Source organism: Brassica napus, chromosome A8 (assembly GCF_020379485.1).
Source record: "Brassica napus cultivar Da-Ae chromosome A8, Da-Ae, whole genome shotgun sequence".
Classification (NCBI taxonomy): domain Eukaryota; kingdom Viridiplantae; phylum Streptophyta; class Magnoliopsida; order Brassicales; family Brassicaceae; genus Brassica; species Brassica napus.
In genome coordinates this window covers 15856935-15882636 of record NC_063441.1, presented here as the reverse complement: position 1 = coordinate 15882636, position 25702 = coordinate 15856935, and the positions used below count along the sequence as shown (strand labels likewise).

The following is a 25702-nucleotide window of genomic DNA, read 5'->3' as shown; positions in this document are numbered from 1 at the left end:
TAATAATAATCTTTAGGAAGAACCAATAGAATGCTTTACATCCGTTACAATTGTTGACAAAAAAAAACAAAAGCCTCCAATCTAATTAGGTCGAAAATGTTATACTTTTCAAATAAGTTCCACTTGTCTGTTACTCTGTTTAGCCGAATAAAAACAATAGGAAGTTGGTTTTGAAGTAATGATTAAGGATCCAAACTTAGTAACCATTCTAGTTGATTAAATTACTCCTTTTAAAGAACGTCAAACCAACAACAAAAACACAGCCATGTGGTGAGCACAAAGCGAACTATTCTTTCGCCTTTTACTAAAATGTATCAGTTTATATAACAGTTTCACTCGAAATGAATTTAACAAAAGTTTGAGATGTTATGTAAATCACAACCTATTATAATGATGCAAAAAAAAAAGTCCATAGACTGCTAGTTTTTTTTTCATTTCTCATGCTTTAGCTTAATTTGCATTTCATCAGACTTTACATCTTATGTTTCAGGATATATAGTTGCATATATTGCAACAAACTATAATCTAAAGAGATTAGAAAGTGTCCGTATCAGAACCGTTAGCCTTTATTATTCTGAGAGCTGACTCTCCAACCATATACTATAGCACATGTTAGGGGAGATTTCAACGAAAAGCAAAGTTAAACCGACAGAACAGAACATGTCAAAGTAATCGAGTACCAAAACATAAATGGCAAACATAAAAAAGAATGAGATGATGAAAAAAAGAAAATAAAAAATTTGATAATCAAACTGTAAGCCATGTAGTTTTAGTAGGGTTATGTAATTGTTTTCTTCATTATGGTTTTCATTTTTCTCAAATTTAAGCTCATTTGCTCTTGGAGTTTTTAGTCTTCCTATTTAACTATTGACTAATTATTGCGTAAATCTTCAAATGTAGAGGTTAGTTTCAGCCATTTTCTTCATGATTGGTGTTGGTGAAAATGACGTGAAAACAGTAATATTTTTTGTTTGTTTTCACCATATTACTTTTCCACTTCTTAATGCACCAATCACGGCAGGGGATTTAAATCCAAATCTATGCTCTAAAAGTCATTAGTTAATAGGTATTCGTAATGATAGGTTAATGTGAAAAGCATTAGAGATGTAAAGAAGAAGTATAGTGGGACATGTAGTGTCCCGTGATTTGCAGGTTCTACGGGATTCATTCCATTTGTAATTGTTAGGTTGTTTTTGACAGTTTAGGCATGCTAATCTTCGGACAAACTTAATCAAATGATACGGTTGGTTTACAAGAGAAAACTAAAAACGTGAGTGAGTATTATTAAAAGGAAAAGTACAATAATAATAATAATGTCAAAAATTTGGGTCAAAATAACATCTTTATTCAAAACCAGTGTTCTAAAAATAGATCAAAGTGATAAAATGATTTTTCTGAAAGAATCGGTTTAGGCGTCGTCCAAACGTAAAACGTTCACCTAAGCATTAATCATCTATAAACACTTAATTACCGTTTAACAACTTTTTAGCATTGTTTAAAACACAAATCAAATATAAAAGTGAGTTACAATTTAACAAAAATAAACTGATGAAGGAGTGGGAATCAATCAAGGATAGGCTCAAGATATCTTCACCTTCACTCCACCAAGATAAATCTGACAACGACACTGAAGATTTGAGTAACCACAGCACATGCCTCCCAAAGACTTATTATAGTCTCTGAAAGGAAAGCAGACAGCTCTTACATGCATGCAAGCGACATATCATTCTTTTTTTCTTTTGTTTATTATTTTTTGTTTTCGTCCGTAAAGTACGCCGATAATTTGAACATCTATACTATACTAAAAGGAGGATATAAGCCATGGAGAGGGTGTCCACATAGGATAGAAAAATCAACCAATCAGAGAATCCGAAATTGCCATGTCATCTCATTTTTTTCGTAAAAAATAAAAAAACAATGCGAAGGTGAGAATCGAACCCGAGTTAGTATGATATATATATAGGACAGTTACCACTAAGCCATTGAAACTTTCTTGGACACATATACAAGAACCACTAAGTATATAATCACAAACTCTTATGTACATTTACAATAATATGAATTCAACTTTCAAGACTCCGATACTTTGTTTTGTAAAAAAAAAATAAGTAAGTGACTAAGCTAATATATTCTTAGAAAGTGTGAGAACGTTGACAAATATGAAAAAGCATAGATTTTTGTTTTGGTGACAAAGTTAAGAATTTTGTAAAAGTAAGTTTAACATATAAATTTTCGTGACAAATATGAAAAAACATAGATTTTTGTAAAATTTTGACAAAAGAACTCATAACATACTTCTCTAATGTCTTAATAAAATATTATTTAAGGGTGCAATAATTAAATATATTAATTCAATAAATTTTGTAATTTATAGACAAAACAATAACACAACAAATTTTGAAACATTTGTTTAACCTATCGATTTTTTTCATGAGAATCCAACTAAACAAGATAAAAAAATAATTAGATTTACAAATATTTAATTACCATTTTATTCAATTTTGATTAATTTCAAATTATCATAATGTATCTTTTTGAAGTTACAAATATGAAAAAGCATAGATTTTTGTACAATTTGACAAAACAACTCAAAACATATTTTTCTAATGTCTTAATAAAATATTATTTAAGGATGCAATAATTAAATATATTAATTCAATAAATTTTATAATTTATAGACAAAACAATACCACAACAAATTTTGAAACATTTGTTTAACCAATCGATTTTTTTTTCATGAGAATCCAACTAAACAATTAGATTTACAAATATTTAATTACCATTTTATTCAATTTTGATTCATTTTAAATTGTAATAATGTATCTTTTTGAAGTTACAAAAAAATAATGTTCTTTCTTTATTACATTATCCTTATATATAGATTCTATATACACAAAATAAATATAATATAACAACATAAATTTACCTTCCCCGATTCATATGAAAACTTTTTAAATTATCCACCAAAGCAAATTAATTAAATCAATGAAATTGTTAAAATACAGCAAATTAATATATAATTTTTTTTTAAATTAAATTATTTAAAAAGTGTATTTTCGTTAAAACAAAATAATAAATAAGTAAAACTGATTTGATGGTAATTTTTATGATATATATATATATATATATATCAATTCTGTGAAAGAAATAAAAGCTTAATATGAAAAAAAATCTTAAATACAAAAACCTCTAAAAATTAACAAAAAAAACTAATAAATTAAACTATGATATCACTTAAAAGCTTCTTAGACCATATTAATAAAATATTTAAGCGATAATTAGACAAATTTGATTTTTTTTCCAGCAAAAAGTTTATTATTAATTAGCATCAGTTATTTCAAGATGTTTAAGAAATGGTGGACAAAAAAATAGGATGGACATTAATGATATATGAACTATGAATAGTACTTTGTGAAGCAGACTTAGATAACATATATGCACATACATTTTCAGTCCTTTTTGATGCCTAAATTCAATTTCTTCAGAGTAATTATTCCACAAATAGATCGTATGAGATATTGTTTTGATATGTAGATTTGTTTTTTCAATGTTAAGAAGATTGATAACTGTAAAAATGTCTCATTCGTATATGATATGTCTATAACCGAGTCCCCAACATGAGACAAGTTTGTTTAAAAAGTAAATAATTTTATTTTTCTTATATTATATAATAAATAAATATTATTTATTGATAATAAAAATATAGTTATTCATCTATCACAAATATCTATGCAAATATGTGAATCAAGTACAACAATCAAACAACATAATGATTTCTACAAAGAAAATTTAAAAAATATATTTATGTTATGTAGTCATATTTTATATTTTTTAAATAATATAATACAATATTATACATTATTTTTTAGAATTGAGAAATACATATAATATCTTATCCGCGCGTAGCGCGGTTAAAAAATCTAGTAAGCATAATGTTATGGCATCCACTCACAAATACAGTACGTGGTACATATCATGTTATCCTATCTAGTTTATTTTCGTAGTTGTGGACCCAAATGCTCACTTGTGTTCAAGGGAATCTTGATTGAATTCAAGTTTTTTCTGACATAGAACTTAGAAGGACTCCAGTGTCATCCTTTATGGCTACCAATTGTCTAAATGTCATTCATTTGACATGCAGTTAATATGAAAGGCATATATTAAATCTTTGGAACCAATACACCAAATTAAAGGGATCATATTAAGTTATTTCTCTCTTGAGCATGCATCCATGTGGTTGTTTTCTTGCACTTTTAGGGTCTGAGAATTTTGCAAGGGGGATAATAAGTCTTTTCATGAATATTAACGCATGTTTTCTCTTAACTGAATATGAAACTAACGGCTGGATAGTTTCTGGGTCACTGGACATTTGCGTGTATAGACAACTTGCTGCCTTGATTGTATCATTTGCAAGAGAAAAGAAAACCATCAACTCTGTTATGTGTTTGTGTTCTTAATCTCTTGGGTATAGCCTCCTCAAAGAACTAAATCTACGCTTCTGCTTTTTACCTGAAATGTTGTCACCTTCCATTACAAAACAGATTTTGCTAAACAATAAAAAAAAGTAATACAAAAGAGTGGTAAACCTGGCGAGTGTCTTCCAGATGCAAGCAAAGCCTCTTCTGCGATAGGCTTCCACTGTTGAGCACATGAGTAATTAAGCCCAATCCCTACGCTCAGCCCTCTTAACAGAATCACCGTGCGAAGAACAGAGAATAGTTCCTCTGGAAATCCCTATCCCACAACAAACAAACAAACAAACAAACACAGTAAAGTTTTTGCATTATACCCAAACACACACACACAACAGGTTGTACAATTACCTCAACGGATATCTTTTTGATGGAAGAGTCTTCTGAGAAAGGTTGCAGAACTGATACACCGGGAGGCATCTTTGTGTCGAACATCGTTTTTGCTAACTGGAGAAGTTCTTGCTGCTCATTCTCACACTTGGCAAATGTAACTATACCCAGTTCCCTATATATTCACCACGGAAACAACCAAGGGATCATATGCTACACTAATCTGACCAAATGAATGTAACCAACATAAGTTAACAAAGTCTTATCACCAACTATTTCCTTCTCACTCCATCACAAGACTCTATCCCATAGGACAAACAAGTCCCACAGGTAATAGTGAGTTTTTGAATTACCTAAAGCTCTGTGATGCCAATGAGGCATTGTTATCAGCGATGGCAATGATCAAATTTGCATAACCAAGTCTCAAATGGTCAGGTAGTTCCTTCACTTGACCATAATCTAGCAGTGCAACCTAACAACGAGAAACAAGGTCACAAGTCAAAAATACATAAACAGCAAAACAAATCAGAAGACCCCAGTAAAGTCAATTAAGATGACTTGCCTCTGAACCTTTACAAATCAAGATGTTCCCAGGATGTGGATCAGCATGAAAGAAACCACTCTTCAATATCATTTGCCCATATGCTTTAGACAAACTGCTAAGTATATTTCTGTGGGAGTAAGAGAAAAAAAAAAAGAGAACATTATCCCGTTACACATCATGACAAGATCCAAATGCTAGTCAAGAAACAAGAGATCAAAAGCATAGAGAGAGAGAGATTGTCTGTTCCTAGAAAGCTTACAGTTTTGCTGCCTCTGCCATCCTACCACGAGGATTTATCCCTCTTTTGGCCATCTCATCACCGAGTCTCAAGATAGGGATTCCATTAATGTAATCCATCACCAGAACCCTCCTGTGTGCATTATGATTACCCTCTGATCAGCACTAATTTTTTTAAAAGAATCATGAATGAAAAGAGATTCTGTCAAAACCACATTCATGATCAGTGAAGCAAGACAAGTTAAAAAAGCCTATTGAGATAACTGGAAGGCTAATATAAAGAATAAGTACCTGGTCACCAATTGTGGCAACACCCTGGGAACCAGAACAGGACTCTTCCAGTTGTTATCATAAAGAAATCGACGGATCTTTTCCATTGCATTGGCCTCCCTTTTGAAGTCAAATTCATATCCAATCTTGAAAAAGTTGAAAACACACAAGGAGTTCTAGTGACTTGAGAGAGCAGCAAGATCCTAACCTTATAATCTTATATCTTTACAAGTGTACCTGCTTCTCCATTTCCTTTGTTATGGAGAACAAGTCAAATTTGATATCTGTTTTCTGCATGTATAATGCAAATATTTGCAAGTTCCGTATGTCTGTCATCATTAGTTTCTCAACGCCAGGATGTTGAACCTAAAACATGTGGTTCCACATTCAGACACTAATGAAAAATGCTAGAAAGCTTTCAGTTTGTCTAATGATTATTCTCACCTTTACAACAACATCTCTCTTGTCTCCCTTTACTCTTGCACGATGAACCTAAACCAGAAGCAGCAAAGATAAAAGAGTGAAACTGTAAGTTTTGCTTAAATTGCTGTTACTAAATTTCTCTCATGATGATAGTATCATCATCTTAATCTTGTTTTATAAGCATGCACAGAAGTACACTACAAAGGTTCTCAAACAGTTGTGTGATTAATCTTCTAGTACCTGAGCAATAGAAGCAGACCCAAGAGGCTTATCATCAAATGATTCAAACACTTCATCAATGCTTTTACCTAACTCTTTCTCCAGGACAAGTCTAATTGAGTCGAATGGCGTAGCAGGAGCTTGATCACACAAAGTGACGAGTTTTCTTACCCAAGCAGCTGGCGCAAGATCAGGTTTCCCTAGAATTTGCGCAACCTATTGAAGGAACCAACGGTCTCAGCACACCAGATAAGTAAAAGGCAAGTAAGAATATCACAGTTAGAGTATACTATTATATACACATTAGTATCACCTTAAGGAAGAAACCACCAAGGTCAGAGCACATAGCGTATATTTTGTGAGCAGCAAGTTCATGCTGCGTCTCCCACATTTCCTCTTGTTTCTTCACATCCTTGACGAAGCTCACTCTAAGCTGAAATACCTAAGAAACCACAACAAAGCAACACACTTTACAACTTGCATGCAACAAAGTAAAAACTGTGAAGGAAGAAGAAGAAGGAGAAAGTAAACCTTATATCCAGTGTAGATATCGGAAGCACGAGCCCAGAACTGAAATGACCTTTGCCATGGCCGGAAACCATCAGAGAGCTTTTCTTGAATCTCTTTGAAATCTATCGCATGCATTTTCTCGCACAGGCACAGGTAGTCTCAAAAATAGAAGAAAAGGAGATAATAAAAAGAGGATAAAGGCAAAGACGTGTGTGTGTGTGTGGCAGAACACCGCTTGGCTCATTCTTGGAGAGTTAAGCGCATTAAAAAAAAAATAGTCTTTATATTAGTATGAAAGAAAAGGAATCAGACACAGTTGATATCTGCAACTAACTAATGTGATGATCCCAAAATTTGATTTGACTACGATCTTGTTCAGTTCTTTGTGAAAAATGATTTTAACATATTTGTATTGCGATACAAGTGAAGAAACAGCTAAAAGATAAAAACTATCTCTAACGTTAAGAGTTTCCAAGTTGCAATTTTGAAGGAAAATACAAGGAAAAGAAACATGTGGGTGACATGCTCGCTCACAGATCGATGACTCGAGAGAGCTTCTGGATCCTGTTTAGCAAGAAATCTCCTTGCTTGATTGTTGCCTGGTAAAGTGCATTCTTTGCATCTGGACGGTTAGTCTCCAAAACACCTGCAACTTTGTCTATCTTGCAGTGAAGCTTCCCCGCAGCAATGAAGCGTGACAGCTCCCTGGATTAAAAAAAACATTATTTCATGTCAGTTCTAAAAAAAAAAGAGCTCTGTAATTGAGCGTTTGTTAGTGTTGCTTACTGATCAATGAAGTCCACTGAAACACCAAAGGCATTTGCCATGGCATCAACCGTTACGCTCTTGTAAGATTCCAGAAACTGAGAGTACACCACTGTTCTCACTTCCCTCATGTAGAACCGGAAGTGTGGGTTCAAGTACCGGTCAAACTTTATCTGCTCTGCCATTCCAGCTGAGAAAAATACACCAACAATGGAGCTATTACTTATAACCCAGAGAAAAAGGAGTAAGCTAATCTAGTCACTGTATTGTACTAACCAAATGCTGAGAAAAACGCCTTGTACTGGCACTCGTACAGGGAGTTCAAGAACTCAGAAAGGAACGGTATCTTCCCAAGGACGGTCAAGATCTCAGGTGCATCAACAACCTGTCCCAAATTAGTAGCAATTTAGCATTTTACTCAAAACGATTCACAGAGGAACTGAGACATGGATAAAAAATACCTTTTGCTTAAGAGAAACTCTGTCCAGAGTTATGATGCTGGTCAGGACGGTGTAAAAAATGAAGGTCTCGTAGGGAAAGATCTCATAAGTCGTGAAGGTTGATATAGAATCCAGAAATAAGCTGGCGGCTTTCTTAAAATTTCTGGTGGACATGCAGTACAAGCCTTCATAGACCTTTAGCCTGTTCTTCCTCTCCCAGTCACCGCCCTCTTCAAACAACCTGTCATGGGAGAACAGATCAACGGTTTCATTTTCCCTTTACATTAAGGGTAGTCACAGCCAAAGAGGCAAAGCAACACTTACTTTTTGGCTTTGTCAATGCTTTTTGAAACCAAATCGAAGTCCATGTAGAAAAACGCAAGCTGCAATGTGTAGAACACAAGGTCCATCTTTTGCCCAACAGCAACGGTTTTTCCTTCAGTGAGTTTGAGTTGCTCCAACGCTTTCTCCTGGATTCACAAAGCAAAAACTTTATTGGCCACGGAAGTCCTTTGAAGTGCGTAAAGAATAACTCAAGTACCTTATCACTGATCCTGATGAAATACAGAGCTTTAGCAAGATGAGCTTCACGGACTTCACTTTCTCCCAAATTTTCTTCTGCGTCTGCAATCCTAGACAAAGCAGACAACCGAAGGAACAAAGTAAGTGAACATCAACATTGATTATAAGACACGATGCTATCTATGATAGAAGAGCTCCATCAAAATCTTAAACACAGTCCCTCAGAATCATTACATCACCTACACACGGTAACATCCAATCCAAGACCTAACTCCAACCAATATGCCTCGTATTCTAAAACTGCACATAACTCTCTATAACATCCAATTCAAGACACCAACTTATCTAGGAAGCTGAAGACGCAACAAACTCTCCAGAATGGTCTAATTGGAAACAAGCAGAAACTTAGATAATAGAAGCAAGAGGAAGAAGGAAGCTTAGCTTACTTCTCGTCGAGCTTTTTAAGCTCTTCCTCGTTACTAGCCCGCATAGAATCCAACAAGCTCTGATCCAATTCCAGCACAGAAGACGCCGCTAGGGTTTCGTACAAAGGAGCCATACCTTATTAAAAAAAAACATCAGAAAACGAAAACCCACATAGAAAGTTTCAAACTTGAGTTCAGAGATTAGAGAAAGGAAGCTACTTTACCATCGGATTTGATGGAATCCAAGACGTCAGACTTGAGCTGGACTTTCTCGATGTCTTGAACATCGGGGTGAGTGAGGAGGAAGAGCTTGTGAGCTAGAATCAGGTGAGGCTGCTGAGTTCCTTCTGCTCCACCGTCCATGGCTGCTGTTTACACACTCAATTCAAGAAAAAAAACTTGAGACGGATCTGAGAAAGAGAGGAGATGAATAGTAGTAAAATTGAAATATGTTTTCTTGAGTAAAGAGGAAGAGCGAACCGGACGGACCGGTTATTAAGAAGGTCCGATGAATTTATTTATTATTTTCATTTTCTATATATTAAAAAAAAACTTTTAAAGCAACTAACTAAATATTAATAATTTTTTTTCCATAAAAGATCTTCATATTAAAATAATCATGATTTTTTACAGCTAAAAAATAAAATTAAAGAAAATAAAATAAAAATAAGAATAAAACCACTAAATCAACCCATCCAGACAAATATGATTTAATACCGAAAATCAATAAATCTGAAAATAAAAATCTAACACTTTGTCAAAAAAAAATAAAAAAAAAATAAACTTTAGTCCACGTGTTCTCGGATAATTTAATCATTATTAAAAGGTTTATTTGTTGCAATTGATTTAGAAACAGAGTAAAAGAGTAAAAGAAGAAAGAACGAATCTTCAATCTTTTATTGTGATCTTTTCTAGTGTCCTTATCTCTCTCCAGTTGCTATCTCATCTCTTCCTTCTTTTTCCGCGGAGGAAAGATGGTTGCAGATGCAACTTCAATGGAGGAATTGATTCAAAAGGTCACTTTGCACAACAGGCTTGTTTATGTTGTACCCACTCGTCCATGTTGATGTCATCTATCAAATGCTCAAAACAAACATGTTTAGTAAGATATATATATATATATATATATATATATATATATATATATTTTTTTTTTCTCAAGTTCTAAGGCCCCTTGAGGAGAACCTTACTTCGTCCCTAATGCAAGACGTGGGTAGACATGTGCTTTAGGAGTGACGAAATTAGCTACAGGATTTGAACCCCGAGAAGCTTTGGCTGTGGTATTCAAAAAGATCAGAACGTCCACTTGATATTGCAACTGAGAAATGATACGTACCTTCTGTTAACCACCCATACAGAATCATGTCCTGACATCTCCAAGCCCAGCTGCTCGTTGTCAAAGCTTGACATGGTCCCAAAGGACAAGTAAATCACTGATTCACATCTCTTGGAATCAAGCTATCTTAAACATTCATGCTTGCCTTTTTGCCCATCTCCGCTTTCTCCTTGAAAAAAAAACCTTATTGATAGGGTTAAATCTTATTGAGAAAAAAAGGAAAGAAACATAAAAAAAAGTATATATTATAGTTTTGTTCCTTATTCGGATCCAGAGCACCCTTTATATACAAGTTGGAACAACTACTTTCTCTTGGAAAAGAAAAAAAGAACATGATGTCAGTTTACGGGAAAGAGAGTAGATACAAAGCAAATCAAAGCACGACGAGGAGGAATTGTGGGAAGAAACAGAAGAAGAAATACTACTGTCCGCAGCAGGCCTGTAAGTTATCTATATTACCAGATGAAATCGTAATGAATTGCTTGGCGTTTGTCCCAAGATTGGACCACGGATCCTTATACCTGGTCTCCAAGCTGCACCGCTCTCTACCAAGCCCGATCCCTAATGGGTCGCACCGAACACTGCATCTATTTATGTTTAAGAAACGCTTCAGACCCGTTTGTACGCTGGTACGCCTTCTACCCAAAAGCAGCAGCCGTAAATCATCCTAGTCCGCTGGTACCGATCCAGCCACACTTGTATCAGCCTCCTGCAGCATCTTCCATGGTGGCCCATGGTTGGGGTATATATGTGATTGGTGGGATGATTGGCGGGAAGCGGTCGTCCAGGGTCTTTTTCCTGGATTGCCGATCTCATACGTGGACCAATCTCCCTTCCATGATGTTAGCTCGAGCTTGCGCTGCGGCGGGCGTGGTGGACGGGAAGATATACGTTGTTGGAGGTGTCAAGGAACCAAATCCCCGCAAATGGGTAGTAGAGGTTTTCGATCCAAAGAGGCAGACATGGAGTACCCTTTCAACACAGCCGCAACCGCAGCCACAGACGCAGCCAGATGATCTGTACTCTCCCTCCTTAATGCCCGAAAGCGGGGTGATAGAGGTGGAGAAGACGAAGAAGATTTTCGGTTTTAATGAGAAAGGTAATGTTTGGCTTTACACTCCGAGCCAACGCATATGGAAAACAGGGAATTCGGATACCAACAAACTTAGAAAGGGTTGGCATGTGATAGACAATGTCATCTACTCTTGTGTAGCCGGTGGGTGGATATTGTGGTGTGAGGCAAGTGAATTGGAGGAGTCCGCGGGGGGTGAGATGAACTGGAGACAAGTTATGGGCTTGGAGGATCTTAGGGTCGCCCTTTGTGCCTCCAGAGTGGTCAACTATAGTCGGGGTTTTACGCCATCGGAATACCTCGACGATATGCTTCCCGGTCACAAACTGAGCAACTCTGGTCCCAACATGTTACTCTTCTGGGACTGTCTTGCTGACTGGAAATGGGAGATTAGGTGTGCAGAGATCTCTTTACAAAGGCGCAAGGGAACTGGCGAGATTTGGGGGACTGTTGAGTGGTCCGAAGCCGTCACAAGGATCGATCGTCCTCTAGATCAGTATCCTTATCACTGTAAAATTTTATATTCTAAATCCTTCAATCTTTGAAATCAATCTCTCAACTCTTTTTTTTAAAAAAGTCTCCTATTATGTACTGTCTCCTATTTACAAAGAAAACACTCTACACTTGTAATGGATTTGAAAACTATGTTGTTGTTCCTGAAGCACAACATTTGTGTACTTGTTCATCTATTCTTATACCTTTCAGGTTCACTTTCTAAACGATCATCATCTCCAACAATCCCGTTGCCATTCATGTCCTCTTTTCTTTTTCTCAATCAGTGTAATATCAATAGTGGTATATATTAGCTTTGACAAATCTTTGGAAAAACATTGTTATGTGTTGCAATTCGTAGTCTACATTAGCTTCGTACAATGTTGCTTCGTACAATGTTGCTTGGTACTGTAATAATGTGTAAGATGATATTGAAGAAAATATCATAGCTAGCAAATATGAAAACGTTACAGATGATTTGGACCACCCTGTTTCTTCCTCTCTTTCCATGTTACATAGTGTTAGTTAAACTAAAACTCAGCGTGTGAGAGTAATCATTTATGATTATGGACATTTGACGATGGCATGAAACAAGGTACGTACCATCCCACTTTCCTTGTCTTGCTCAGTTACATCTGTCTTTGTAAAGAAGCTAGTGAGTTTTATTTCACCAACTATTTCTTTGCTCCACATCTTATTATTTAATATCACTAGTTGCTTCATACTCGTGGTATTAATGTCTTCTTTTACCATGTACTTCTTTGTGGCCTACTGCCAAAAAAGTTTACTTTTCACAGTGATGTATATAGATCCTTTGTTTCCGAGCCAACTGTTTATACGGCAACATATCCCCCTTCTTTACTTAACAAGTTTATGTTAGTACTCAGCACTGGAAATACTCCTCTGGTACATGAGAACCAACAAGACAAGTCCCCTGAGGTGGAGATATCTGATTAAAGTGAAGAGAAAGAATACTGTTTGGTCACTGTGTTGTGTTTTGTGCAGAAGACAAAGAGAGGCAAAATTTTAGTTAGTACAGAGATGATCTCTGCAACTAAATAAATCATCAAGTATTTTACATGATAAGTTTGTTTCAAAAAGAAACATAATGCTAATAACTTTGCAGTGTAAGAAAGAAAAATCATGAAGCTCATGTGGTGGGGTCGCAGGTATCGTGAGTGCAAAAGCCAAAACAATGCAAATGAGTCTTGCTCCAAATATTATGACCAAGTTATGATGGCCTAGCCTGTATATGTATCTGAAAACCAAGGGATTCCAAGTTTCGAAAGTACATTAGTGCTCTTGTTTAGATGTCGAGCAGAACAAAAAGCATATTAAAGATATTATACAGTACTTGTATTGTTTTGTCCTCTCTTTTTTTTTTGTCATCCGAAAGATTATATTATCACAGGTGAAATACAGTCGAAACACACCTAAGCCGGCAAGAAACATTTTTCTTCCGGAGCCATAAACCGGCAAAGATCGAAATCTTTCCAGAGCCATAAGAGAAAACTACTAGACAACTAAAAACGATTTACAAGAAACTCTAATACATAAGCCAAAATCCAAAACATAAGCGAAGGAGTAGCGTTGATGATTGCAGTCCAAAACGCAGAGCACATCGATCTCCAAACGAAGGATAGAGACAGGTCCAAAAGACTTCATAGAGAGGGGTAGGGGACCTGAAAAAGATTCCTATCCAAAGAGCCAAAACATAAGGGTGGAAGATCCTCAAAGTTCCCGCAGCAACGATCCGGTACTGTTTTGGTATCGGCTATTGTTTTGTCCTCTCTAATTAAGCTGCAGAAAAAAATTAAAATTTGCGGAATGGCGGAATGTATATTAAATTGATTAATTTTTTTATAATTTATATAAGACAAAATAAATTTCAATAATAAACTAATTACTACAAAATGTGAAAATAACGAGAATTTACTAAAAATACTTTACTTCTTATTATAATTATTTTACTTATTTTCAATACATTTTTAATAATAGATTGACATATTATAATATTATAAAAAAGTTTAATATAATTTTATCATCAAAATATTTATTAATATTTATTTCTTAATATAGATGGATTTGTTTTTAATTAAATTTTTGCAATGTAAATATCCCGCACTTTTTAAAGGAGTAATCAAATTTTCAAATTAACGTTAGTGTTTAATTAGTTGCATAACAAAACGTGTTTTTATATAGTAAAATAAAAAATAAAAATAAACTCATCGGCCTTCTTATTAACTGGTCCGGTTCGCTCTTTCAAATAGTTGTTGTAAAAAGGTAAAGTCTTAATGCAGGGACCACAATGTTCTGAACTCTTTTAATGCGGGGACCACAATGTCGCAAGTAAAAAACTTTATTAAAAAAAAACGAAAAAAGGAGTACGGTATTAAATAGGCCTAGTAGATTTCTAGTTGGATGGTATCGTTTGGCCGGCCGTAGGCGACAGCGATAGATCCGGGGTTAGAAGATTAGGTGTCTTCGGTTTTAGAAGTAGAAGGTATCGTACGGCAGGCTAAGGACAGCTGAGATATATCCAGATCATTGCTATCTATTACATGGGAATGTTGGTTGTGCTGAATCGTCCTTTACCTTTGTGTAGCTAGTTTTTGTTGGTTATGTTTTAGCTGCGGTTCCTAGCTTAGGTTTCGTTTCGCATTTGTGTTATATTCGAAAGTTGCCCCGGTGTGAGTTCTAACTGCTTATCTTTGGGTTTTTGTTTCTGGGGATTCTATGAATCTGCCAGCATCTGTAGTAAAATTTGTGTTCTAATGTTTAATGAATATCATCAGTTCAGAGGAAAAAAAATTAAATAGGCCTAGTATTAAACAACAAAAACGGATCTGGTGGTCGTAAGTTGGATAAAAGAAAAAGTTAAAAAATCTCAATTATTGATAGGGTAAATCTTATTGAGAAATAAAAAGGAAACAAACATAAAAAAAAGTATTATAGTTTTGTTCCTTGTTCGGATAGAATTAGTATTCAGAGTACCCTTTATATACAAGTTGGAGCAAGTGCTTTCTCTTGGAAAAAATAAATAAACATGATGTCAGTTTATGGGAAAGAGGGTAGATACACACCAAAACAAAGCATGATGAAGAGGAACTGTAGGAAGAAACACAAGAACTACTGTCCGCAGCAGGCATGTAAGTTATCTGTGTTGCCAGATGATATCGTAATGAATTGTTTGGCCTTTGTCTCAAGATTGGACCACGGATCCTTATACCTGGTCTCCAAGCTGCACCGCTCTTTAATGCTTTCCCCGGAGTTATACCAAGCCCGATTCCTAATGGGTTGCACCGAACACTGCATCTATTTATGTTTAAGCATCCCTTCAGACCCGTTCGCACGCTGGTTCGCCTTCTACCCGAAAGCCGCCGTAAATCATCCTAGTCGGCTGGTTCCGATCCGGCCACACTTGTATCAGCCTCCTGAAGCATCTTCCGTGGTGGCCCATGGTTGGGGTATATATGTGATCGGTGGGATGATTGGCAGGAAGCGGTCGTCCAGGGTCTTTTTCCTGGATTGCCGATCTCATACGTGGACTAATCTCCCCTCCATGGGGTTCGCTCGAGCTTCTGCTGCAGCTGGCGTGGTGGACGGGAAGATATACGTTTTTGGAGGTTGCAAGAAACCAAATTGGGTAGTAGAGGTTTTCGATCCCAAGACGCAGACTTGGGATGCCTTGTCGAACAAGCCTCCTCCGCCAGATGATCTGAACTCCTCTTCGTCCTTGATGCACGAAATCGCGGTGATAGAGGAGGAGAAGACGAAGAAGATTTTCGGTTTGAATGAGAAAGGTGATGGACTGGTTTACATTCCGAGTCAAGGCATATGGAAAACAGGGAACTCGGATACCAACGAACTTAGAAAGGGTTGGCATGTGATAGACAATGTCATCTACTCTTGTGTAACCGGTGGGTGGATCGATATTGTGGTGTGAGGCAAGTGATTTGGAGTCCGCGGGTGGGACGAAGTGGAGACAAGTTATGGGCTTGGAGGATCTAAGGGGCACCCTTTGTGCCTCCAAAGTGGTCAGTTATGGTTGGAGTTTGCCATCCCTAGACCTTGACGGTATATTTCCCGGTCACAAACTGAGCAACTCTGGTCCAAACATGTTACTCTTCTGGGACTGTCCTGCTAATAAGAAATGGGAGATTTGGTGTGCAGAGATCTCTTTACAAAGGCGCAAGGAAACTGGCGAGATTTGGGGGACTGTTGAGTGGTCCGAAGCCGTCACAACGATCGATTATCCTCTACATCGGCCTCGTCACTGTAAAATTTTATATTCTCTATCCTTCAATCTTTGAAATCTCCCTCTCAACTCTACTTTTTTTTTTTAAGTTTCCTATTATGTACCATTGTTGTTCCTGAAGCACACAACATTTCTGTACTTGTTCATCTATTCTTATACCTTTTAGGTTGACTTTCTAAACGATCATCATCTCCAACATTCATGTCCTCTTTTCTGTTTTTTAATCAGTGTAATAATATCAATAGTTGTTCTATAACATCATTTAGTTTGCTGTAGTTTCCATCTTTCCTTCTCCTGGGTGTTGTCTCCACTATTAGAAGATCCAATTGAAAGCCCATTTTATATCTTGTGAGAAGTCCATTAGCCCATGTAACTAGGGTTTGCCACATGAGTTCTCATATAAATAGTCATGTTATGTAATGAAAACCTTAACTTTCAGAATATCAATATCATTTTATAAATCTCTTTGTTCTTGGTGACAAACTCAATCTCTTCTAGTTTCTTTACTTTCATTTGCATAATAAAGCTCCTTTGAACTATTCATATTTTGCATCAATAAAGCTTTATAAAGCTTCAATCTTTCTTAGTTTAGAAATGTCTACATGGTATCAGAGCACCAGGGATTAGATCTTGGTGTCTCTCAACTTCATCTCAACTTCTCACAAGTTCCATCAGTCATCTCTTTCTCCTCTTAAAAAAAAAAAAAAAAAAAAAAAAAAAAACAAAAAAAAAAAGAAAGAAGAACCAGCGACCAAGACAGATCCTATCAACACTGTCCTGACCAAAACCAAGACTTGCGCTTTTATTTGAAGAAGCTGGCTTGCCAAGTTGTCTCATTTCTCTTTCTGTCGTATGGCACAAGCAAGGAGTTCAAGGTCGAAGCTTTCATCAGATCTGAACACAAGCTGAGACAACAGTGGATGGTTTCTGGGTTCAGAGACACGTGACAGCAAGGGTGATAATTCTTCTGAAGATGCAATCATCAGACATAAGTCACGGTAACGGTTTCTTTTCATCAAAAAAAAAAAAAATGAAACTGCTGTTTGGTAGATGGAGAAGAATATGCTTTATCTTGTGGTTCTGCTGGCTTGGTTAGATATTAGGATTGAACTCGGGAAGTATAGATTGCAACAGGAACCTCACGGGCTTGATAATGATGGGATTTAAGGCTGTGAATTTCTGGTCTGATGAATGCACTCAACGTGTTTGATGGAATGCCAAAGAGAAAGGCACAATGATAGTAAGCAGTTTGTAGTTGGTTTAGTGATGGGAAGCTGAGAGTAGAAAGGATTTTTAGTTGTGGAAGAAGACTCACATTCATTATGAGACAGCTTAGGGGAGTTAAACGAGGTAAAGAAACCCGGACTCTTCGTGAGATAAATAGGCTACAAAGATAGACCTGAATAGATCTCACACTATTGACTGATCTTATGGTGAAGTGAAGTTATTGACTACTTCAAAGGAACACTTCGAGCTCTCTCGTCCCTTTATAAAGCTGCTGCACTTGAGCTTCAAACTTAGCTCCGCACCCTACACTAAGTTTGCGGGGGAGTATTAGAAGATCCAATTGAAAGCCCATTTTATATCTTGTGAGAAGTCCATTAGCCCATGTAACTAGGGTTTGCCACATGAGTTCTCATATAAATAGTCATGTTATGTAATGAAAACCTTAACTTTCAGAATATCAATATCATTTTATAAATCTCTTTGTTCTTGGTGACAAACTCAATCTCTTCTAGTTTCTTTACTTTCATTTGCATAATAAAGCTCCTTTGAACTATTCATATTTTGCATCAATAAAGCTTTATAAAGCTTCAATCTTTCTTAGTTTAGAAATGTCTACATGGTATCAGAGCACCAGGGATTAGATCTTGGTGTCTCTCAACTTCATCTCAACTTCTCACAAGTTCCATCAGTCATCTCTTTCTCCTCTTAAAAAAAAAAAAAAAAAAAAAAAAAAACAAAAAAAAAAGAAAGAAGAACCAGCGACCAAGACAGATCCTATCAACACTGTCCTGACCAAAACCAAGACTTGCGCTTTTATTTGAAGAAGCTGGCTTGCCAAGTTGTCTCATTTCTCTTTCTGTCGTATGGCACAAGCAAGGAGTTCAAGGTCGAAGCTTTCATCAGATCTGAACACAAGCTGAGACAACAGTGGATGGTTTCTGGGTTCAGAGACACGTGACAGCAAGGGTGATAATTCTTCTGAAGATGCAATCATCAGACATAAGTCACGGTAACGGTTTCTTTTCATCAAAAAAAAAAAAAAAATGAAACTGCTGTTTGGTAGATGGAGAAGAATATGCTTTATCTTGTGGTTCTCCTGGCTTGGTTAGATATTAGGATTGAACTCGGGAAGTATAGATTGCAACAGGAACCTCACGGGCTTGATAATGATGGGATTTAAGGCTGTGAATTTCTGGTCTGATGAATGCACTCAACGTGTTTGATGGAATGCCAAAGAGAAAGGCACAATGATAGTAAGCAGTTTGTAGTTGGTTTAGTGATGGGAAGCTGAGAGTAGAAAGGATTTTTAGTTGTGGAAGAAGACTCACATTCATTATGAGACAGCTTAGGGGAGTTAAACGAGGTAAAGAAACCCGGACTCTTCGTGAGATAAATAGGCTACAAAGATAGACCTGAATAGATCTCACACTATTGACTGATCTTATGGTGAAGTGAAGTTATTGACTACTTCAAAGGAACACTTCGAGCTCTCTCGTCCCTTTATAAAGCTGCTGCACTTGAGCTTCAAACTTAGCTCCGCACCCTACACTAAGTTTGCGGGGGAGTATTAGAAGATCCAATTGAAAGCCCATTTTATATCTTGTGAGAAGTCCATTAGCCCATGTAACTAGGGTTTGCCACATGAGTTCTCATATAAATAGTCATGTTATGTAATGAAAACCTTAACTTTCAGAATATCAATATCATTTTATAAATCTCTTTGTTCTTGGTGACAAACTCAATCTCTTCTAGTTTCTTTACTTTCATTTGCATAATAAAGCTCCTTTGAACTATTCATATTTTGCATCAATAAAGCTTTATAAAGCTTCAATCTTTCTTAGTTTAGAAATGTCTACATCCACTTGCCACAAAAAAAAAAATTCCGAGTTTCCAGGTACTTCTAAACACTAAATTTTCCGAGTTTTCAGGTACTTCTAAACACTAAATTTTGCTAACATAAGAGGTAAGGAGGTGGTTCATTTGCCACAGGAAGCTATATCAGTACCTTGGAAAGTGATTCCTCGGAGAACACCAAAGCTCTACTTCGTTATGAGAGAGGTGGTTACTACTAACTAGTTACTACAGCTAATAATTGTTACTAATCATAAACAATTGAGAATGGGAATCTAAGAGAGATAGATAGATAGTTAGATACATACAACACACACTAATCTTTGGTGCTAATATTGCAGTTATAGAAGTGCTTGAGGAGAGTGAATGCTCACTGCTTGATCTTGCCACAGTGTTGGAAATCAAAAAGAAACTCTGTGAGGCTAACGTGAGTGCTTCTTTCTGTTTCTGTTTTCAATTCTTTGTAAACGTCACACAAAGCTCACTGTGAAACTGAATATTGCTGCGACAGTCTGTGAGCTAGAGCCAGATAGTCTCTTGGAGAGGCTTATCAGTTGTACAATCGAATTCCCACCAGCTTGTGCCATTGTAGGAGGAATATTAGCACAGGTTTCTCTCTCTCTTTTTGGCATATTTGTATATCTTCTAACTAGAAACTTGTGATTTGGCTGACATGAGAGGGGTTGCAGGAAGTGATCAAAGCAGTATCAGGCAAAGGAGACCCAGTAAAGAACTTCTTCTACTATGATGCTCAAGATGGGAAAGGTGTGATGGGAGACATCTCCAACTCTTTTTTTTACCTCTTAACCATTGAGTTCTGAACTTTCATCTAACTCTGATGATCTATGAGAATCTATTTGTGTCTGAATCGTTTGTTTGCATTTATGTTAATATAATGTGCAATGCTTGTAGAATGTTTGAATAGTCAAATTTGGAATTTTATAATTCAGTTAAGGAGTAAAATCAAAATTGGTTAGTGAGATCTAATCAGATTTGTCCATTTTATAAACCAAGTTCTGTCTTCATTCTACTCTTTTAGTTGTTAGTGAAGTAAATTAGACGAAGGAGAGAAAAGTCCACACGAGCAACTGAAGCAGCAGATGAGTGAGCTTGAGAAAGAATGGATCCACCGCTAGTGAAAACATGCAAAATCACATCAACAGTTTCGTGTATCAGTATGGAAGTTGTTGAATTTGTGGAGAACTCTCCAAGAAAGCTATGCTCTCTCTTCAACACGATCAGTCCTGTAGAGGCAGAGATGATGCAAATGAGATCATGAAGGAGAAAACCCTTTCAAGACTCTGATGATGATGAACAATACGACACATTTTCTCATTCGACTTGTCGTTCTTGGAATGGTTGTGATAAAGTTATTGGTTTTGGTTGTGGTGATGGATGGTTTTGATCATCACTCATGAACAGACAGAACAAAAGGGTTCCTAATTGATTTGTGTTTGAGATGCTCATCGAACTCAGTGAATCAAAAGGTTAGTTTTCAGTAAAAAAAATAATAGATATTTGGTTTGGTTTATAATTTAACCCAGCGGAAGGTCCATCTGCACAAGAAGACTTATATACTGAGTTGGGAAAACAGCTGCTGTGGATACTCTGAAAATGGTATAGCTTCTGTTCTCCTTCTTTGAGATTCAACCTATAGTAATAAGTTGCATTAGCCTGATCCTTAAGTTTATGCAACTGTGGTTGGTAAGGATGTCTACTTGTCATCTGTGTTTCATTGTAGCGAACATAGTTAATTGTTGTATAAGATGGAACTGATTAGTACTTCTTTAGTCTATCTAATTTGTTTGTCAGTTTACACATTGGTATATAACTCTTGCTTGCAACACAAGTTTGTACTTCATATCCTTCTCCCTATCTCGTTCAACCTACTTAATTTTCAATTGGTTTTAGGCCCCAAAGAAGCTGCTCAGAGATTTACACATTAAGAGATTGAATCCATGTGATGTACCAACTACCACGTCCCTTTATCATTTGTAACATTTTTGCTTGAATCGCTTATTTTGACTGAGGCTTTACAAAATTACTTGTTGACAAGCAACATTTATATAATTAATTATTTACCACATACAATATGCATGCACGTTAGTTAATTAATTAGTTGTATGCATGCATGGTAATACGGAACAAAACCATCTTATAGATGGCTCGTGTGTGTGTTGAAGGCCTTAAGAGCATCTTTATCCCTCTTAAAAAAGGTTGTTTATGGCTTGAGGTCCCACCAAAAACACAAGCAACATCCTTTCAATACCCAAAATAACACTTCCTTTTCTTTGTTACTTCTACTGTTTGCGGGTCCCACCAACACGTTGTAACCCGCGAATGGTGTATTTTTTAATTTTTTATTTTGACAAAAAAAAAAGAAAAAGAAAAAATTTAAGCAACTTTAATGATTGTTGGGATAATGATGCTCTAAGCAACGGCTTCTGCTGCTAATGCTATAGGGCCCGGCTCAATGACTAAATCTAAAAATTTCCAAATTTCTCTAGCTAATATTCCTAAATGACAAAATGTAAAACTTCAATATTCCACCGATTCATTTACAAAAATCACCTAAACTATACATGTATAGTATACATATTTTTTTTTGGGTAAAACATGTATAGTATACATGTCAAGGTATATATATAGTTTGCACCCAAGAAAAAGAAGAAGATAGTTACAATTTTACAAAGAATAAACTTTGGTGTGTGTTTGTGTGCAGGTTGAGACACAGTATGGCTATGGGGACTATCTTCGTAGCCTTAGGCCTGGCAGCCGCCATCGTTGGGTCGATCATTATCAGCGGTTTTTGTGTATGGCTTTGCTATAACGCCAACCCACAAGCACGGATTCAGCCCGATAATGGTCTTGATGATTTCTAATATCATGCATGTACTATTTTATGTTTGTTTTTTTTTAGATTATTAACCTATATAGAATAAGCAGATTGTCAATGCGACACGGCATGCAATAATATTCATCACTTATGTTGGTTTAATGGTGTTGTAACTCTATTCTACTTATTTAATTGATTCTTTCAATGGTTTTATCATACATTGCAGTGTTTACATTACATGATTACTAGTATATATACTTTTTGAGTTACATATTTGATGTGAAGGGAATAATCGTTTTGATCAACAAAAGAAATCAATATGTCGATTCATTGTTCCAGCCTAAACTCAAGATGTTCAGTCTATAAACGACAGAAAAAGAGAAACAAGACTTGAGTTTGAGTTGATATATACCGCACACTTTACTCAGAAAGTTTGATTTTAAAATATACTCTTAGTTTTCTAAAAACCCTAATGCCGTTGACCAAGACCACAAATCCTAAAAGCCCTATAGCACAAGAAGTTTTAAGATATTGTTTTCTCTTCTTGCCACTGCGAAAGAAAAAAAAAATATTCCGCTGTAGTTAGATCGATCTATGGCGATTTCAAACCACATCAGGATTTTCTCACCTCTCTTTCGGTTGTTTCTTGTGTCCCACGTCAACTAAAGTCATTAGGTTTGTTCTTTAGCCGTCTGTTGATATTGATAACGGTGATGCAGTAGAGGATCTAAATAGCTATGCGAGTTTACTTTCTGTAACATGAATTATTAACGGTGTTTCCATCGTTGGACTTGGATATAGGCCAACTTCAACGACAAGTTTGACGAGTACCGGAAGAAGTGGGGAGGTGGAATCATGGGATCCAAGTCTCAGGCCTAGACTATGGAGAGGGTTATAGAAAAGGAGGCTGCTCAGAGGATGAATTAGCCCTTCTCAAGGGTTACAGTTTTGGAGAAAACTTATTTTTATTACATTTACACATTAAGAGTTTGAATCCAAGCATCTCGATAACATTGTTGCTTAATTCGCTTATCTTGACTGAGGCTTTACAAACTTACTTGTTTACAAGATTGAATCTAGCTTGAGACCATTTTTGTGTACATTTGTGTCTGACTTGTATATTGAGGGGTCTAATTGTACATCACATAAAAAGAACTTGGCTATAATTAAGCACATATACTTCTCACATTATATGCTTTACTACACAGCTTCTCACTCCTTTTCTTAAACACACACCTAATGAAAATATCAAAATTATAGAATGTTTTTAAGGAAAATGTTAAGAAAAATATATTGAAAGTAGGCTTAAATTACTACGTGCATATCGTATGTACATTTTATGGTATGACAATCAACATAAAATGTAAAAAAAAATCCATTTTCTTTTTACACTTTCCAGCTACTAATATCAGTCACATTTGCTCCTTAATGACTAAATCTAATACTTTCCAATTTTCTCTAAGCTAATATTCATTAATGATAAAATGTAAAACTTCAATATTCCACTGATTCATTTTCAGAAATTACCTAAAAGATACGTGTATATTATACATGTCAAGGCATATATATAGTTTGCACCCAAGAAAAAGAAGAATATAGTTACAAAGAATAAACTTTGGTGTTTGTGTGTGTGTGTGCAGGTTTGAGACACAGTATGGAGGTTAATATGTTCACAGTCATAGGCCTCAGCGCAGCCGCCATCCTTGTGGCGTGCGCAATCATCGCGCTTTGTGTATGGCTTTACAAAATCGTTATCATACGCCAAGCACAGATTCAGCCCGATAATAGTGCTTGATTTCTAATATCATGCATGTACTATATTTGCTTATTTTATGTTTGGTTTATTGGTTTTGGATAAGTTTTTTTTTCAGATTAGTAACCTATAAGCAGATTGTCAATGCGACACTGCAATAATATTTATCATTTATGTTGGTTTAATGGAATTGTAACTCTATTCTACATATTTAATTGATTTTCTTATAATAATTTTATCATACGTTGCAGTGTTTACATTACATGATTACTAGTATGCTTTGTCAGTTACATATTTGATGTGAATGGACGTTATTTTACGGAAATAATCGTTTTGATCAACAAAAACTCAAAATATGTCGATTCACTGTTTTTTTTTTTTTTTGAACATAGCTTTCATATTAAAATGCAGGAGAAATAAAAAAAATACAAGCCATAAGCTAGTGTTTTAGAGCCCAGAAGACCAGTTAGTTAGACACACAATAAAGGACCAAGAACCTTTTTTTTTTTAAAAAAACCCATTAAACTAGAGATTGAACGGTTTCTGGAGCAATGATCACGATGCAGAGGAACGTAGGGGTGGAGGAGGAAACGACTACGCCAGCCATTGCTGCATGAGAGAAGAAGCTACTGCAGGGTTTGAATCTCTTAGAGAAGAGATCCTATCTGTGATCTGCCTCACTAAGGTCCGCGAGACACTTTCTGGTGTCCGGAAAGTCTGTCGATGCAAACGGCCGTTTCTCTCTGTCCAAGTCCAGTAGATGCAAGCCTGCCAGCAGAGACGAAGCAGAGTTCCCGTCAACGAATTTCTGCTCTGCGCCTGAAGTTGTCCCAATACACAATCCCACGACCTTTCTGGCTGAAATCCACATCGCGAGGCTAAGGTTCCCCAAATACTCCAGGCATAATGACAGTCAAAGAAGAGATGGTTACGACTTTCTGGAAAACAGTTGCAGAGAACACATGTAGGAGACGTTTGGAGACCCCAGCCCAAGATTCTGTCCTTAGTCGGACAGCGATTCAGTACAAATAACCAAGCCAAGAAGTTATGTCTAGGGATTCCACCTTTGTTCCAAACAGAGTAGAGCCAAGATACTAAGGTTCCTGCATCACAGAGTTGTTCGTAAACAATGCCTGTACTATAAGTGGAACTCTTTTTTCCATCCACTTCCCATTCATAGTAATCTTGTGAATCGGTGAGAGTAGTGGCTGTGAGTAGAACATGGATGTTAACGAGATTCTCTGACCTTGCAGGTGGAATTCGCCAGTGATTACCTCGATGTAGTGAAGCTAGTGTCGCATCTAAAGGAATACCCAGGCCCGAGTCTCCATTGATGCCCAAGTATGATCGCAAGTCTCCATAGGGTGACCAATTATCAGTCCAGAACCTGCAGGACCGACCATTCTCTACACGCAGCTTGATCCAACCATACAAGGACTGGCTCAGTTTAAGAAGCTTATTAACCTGCCAAGAGAAGCGTCTGCTCGGGGCTGTGATCCAAAGGTTACTTAAGCAGCCATCTATTACCTCCTCCTTGAACCAAGCAACCCATACTGATCCCGCTTGAAAGAACAATAACCATATTAACTTCAGACAGCACGCCTTGTTCCACACTTTAAAGTTTTTTATTCCTAAGCCTCCTTCCCGCTTCGGTTTAGTTACAAGGTCCCATGACACTCTCGCTGAATGATGTTCTTCTATGTCCCCTTTCCAAAGGAAA

At 36.4% G+C, this 25702-nt stretch overlaps 2 protein-coding genes, 1 long non-coding RNA gene and 2 pseudogenes across 3 annotated transcripts; 3 read left to right on the top strand and 2 right to left on the bottom strand.

The window, feature by feature from the left end:
- Window positions 1–4276: 4276 nt before the first annotated feature.
- On the bottom strand, window positions 4277–7270 carry LOC106361317 (aarF domain-containing protein kinase 1-like). Its single transcript, XM_013801045.3, has 12 exons — window positions 7027–7270; window positions 6809–6937; window positions 6517–6711; window positions 6298–6345; window positions 6091–6219; window positions 5875–5999; window positions 5606–5716; window positions 5365–5473; window positions 5156–5274; window positions 4824–4977; window positions 4587–4734; window positions 4277–4509 (listed from the first exon to the last, which is right to left on the bottom strand). The coding sequence occupies exons 1-12, from the start codon at window positions 7138–7140 to the stop codon at window positions 4454–4456; spliced, it is 1437 nt and encodes a 478-aa protein (XP_013656499.2). The 5' UTR covers window positions 7141–7270; the 3' UTR covers window positions 4277–4453.
- Window positions 7271–7358: 88 nt separating this feature from the next.
- LOC106361319 (26S proteasome non-ATPase regulatory subunit 6 homolog) lies at window positions 7359–9693 on the bottom strand. The gene is made up of 8 exons (XM_013801048.3): window positions 9382–9693; window positions 9179–9293; window positions 8752–8842; window positions 8535–8680; window positions 8232–8451; window positions 8047–8155; window positions 7792–7960; window positions 7359–7710 (listed from the first exon to the last, which is right to left on the bottom strand). The coding sequence occupies exons 1-8, from the start codon at window positions 9518–9520 to the stop codon at window positions 7536–7538; spliced, it is 1164 nt and encodes a 387-aa protein (XP_013656502.1). The 5' UTR covers window positions 9521–9693; the 3' UTR covers window positions 7359–7535.
- A 635-nt stretch (window positions 9694–10328) lies between these two features.
- Window positions 10329–12242, top strand: LOC106359039 (annotated as a pseudogene).
- Window positions 12243–15031: 2789 nt separating this feature from the next.
- On the top strand, window positions 15032–16507 carry LOC125577074 (annotated as a pseudogene).
- Window positions 16508–19391: 2884 nt separating this feature from the next.
- On the top strand, window positions 19392–20342 carry LOC125577073. Its single transcript, XR_007315394.1, has 4 exons — window positions 19392–19600; window positions 19735–19820; window positions 19905–20002; window positions 20083–20342. It is a non-coding gene; the product is annotated as an uncharacterized LOC125577073 (long non-coding RNA).
- Window positions 20343–25702: the final 5360 nt, after the last annotated feature.

Bases quoted from the DNA above. Each gene is read 5' to 3' on its own strand.
- LOC106361317 (XM_013801045.3), bottom strand. From the start codon at position 7,140: ATGCATGCGATAGATTTCAAAGAGATTCAAGAAAAGCTCTCTGATGGT. The intron at 5,275-5,364 runs GCAAGTCATCTT...TCTCGTTGTTAG, and splicing joins TGATTTGTAAAGGTTCAGAG to GTTGCACTGCTAGATTATGG. The intron at 4,510-4,586 runs GTTTACCACTCT...ACAACATTTCAG, and splicing joins ATCTGGAAGACACTCGCCAG to GTAAAAAGCAGAAGCGTAGA.
- LOC106361319 (XM_013801048.3), bottom strand. From the start codon at position 9,520: ATGGACGGTGGAGCAGAAGGAACTCAGCAGCCTCACCTGATTCTAGCT. The intron at 8,681-8,751 runs GTACTTGAGTTA...TTGTGAATCCAG, and splicing joins TCATCAGGATCAGTGATAAG to GAGAAAGCGTTGGAGCAACT. The intron at 7,711-7,791 runs GTAAGCAACACT...TTTTTAATCCAG, and splicing joins TCAGTGGACTTCATTGATCA to GGAGCTGTCACGCTTCATTG.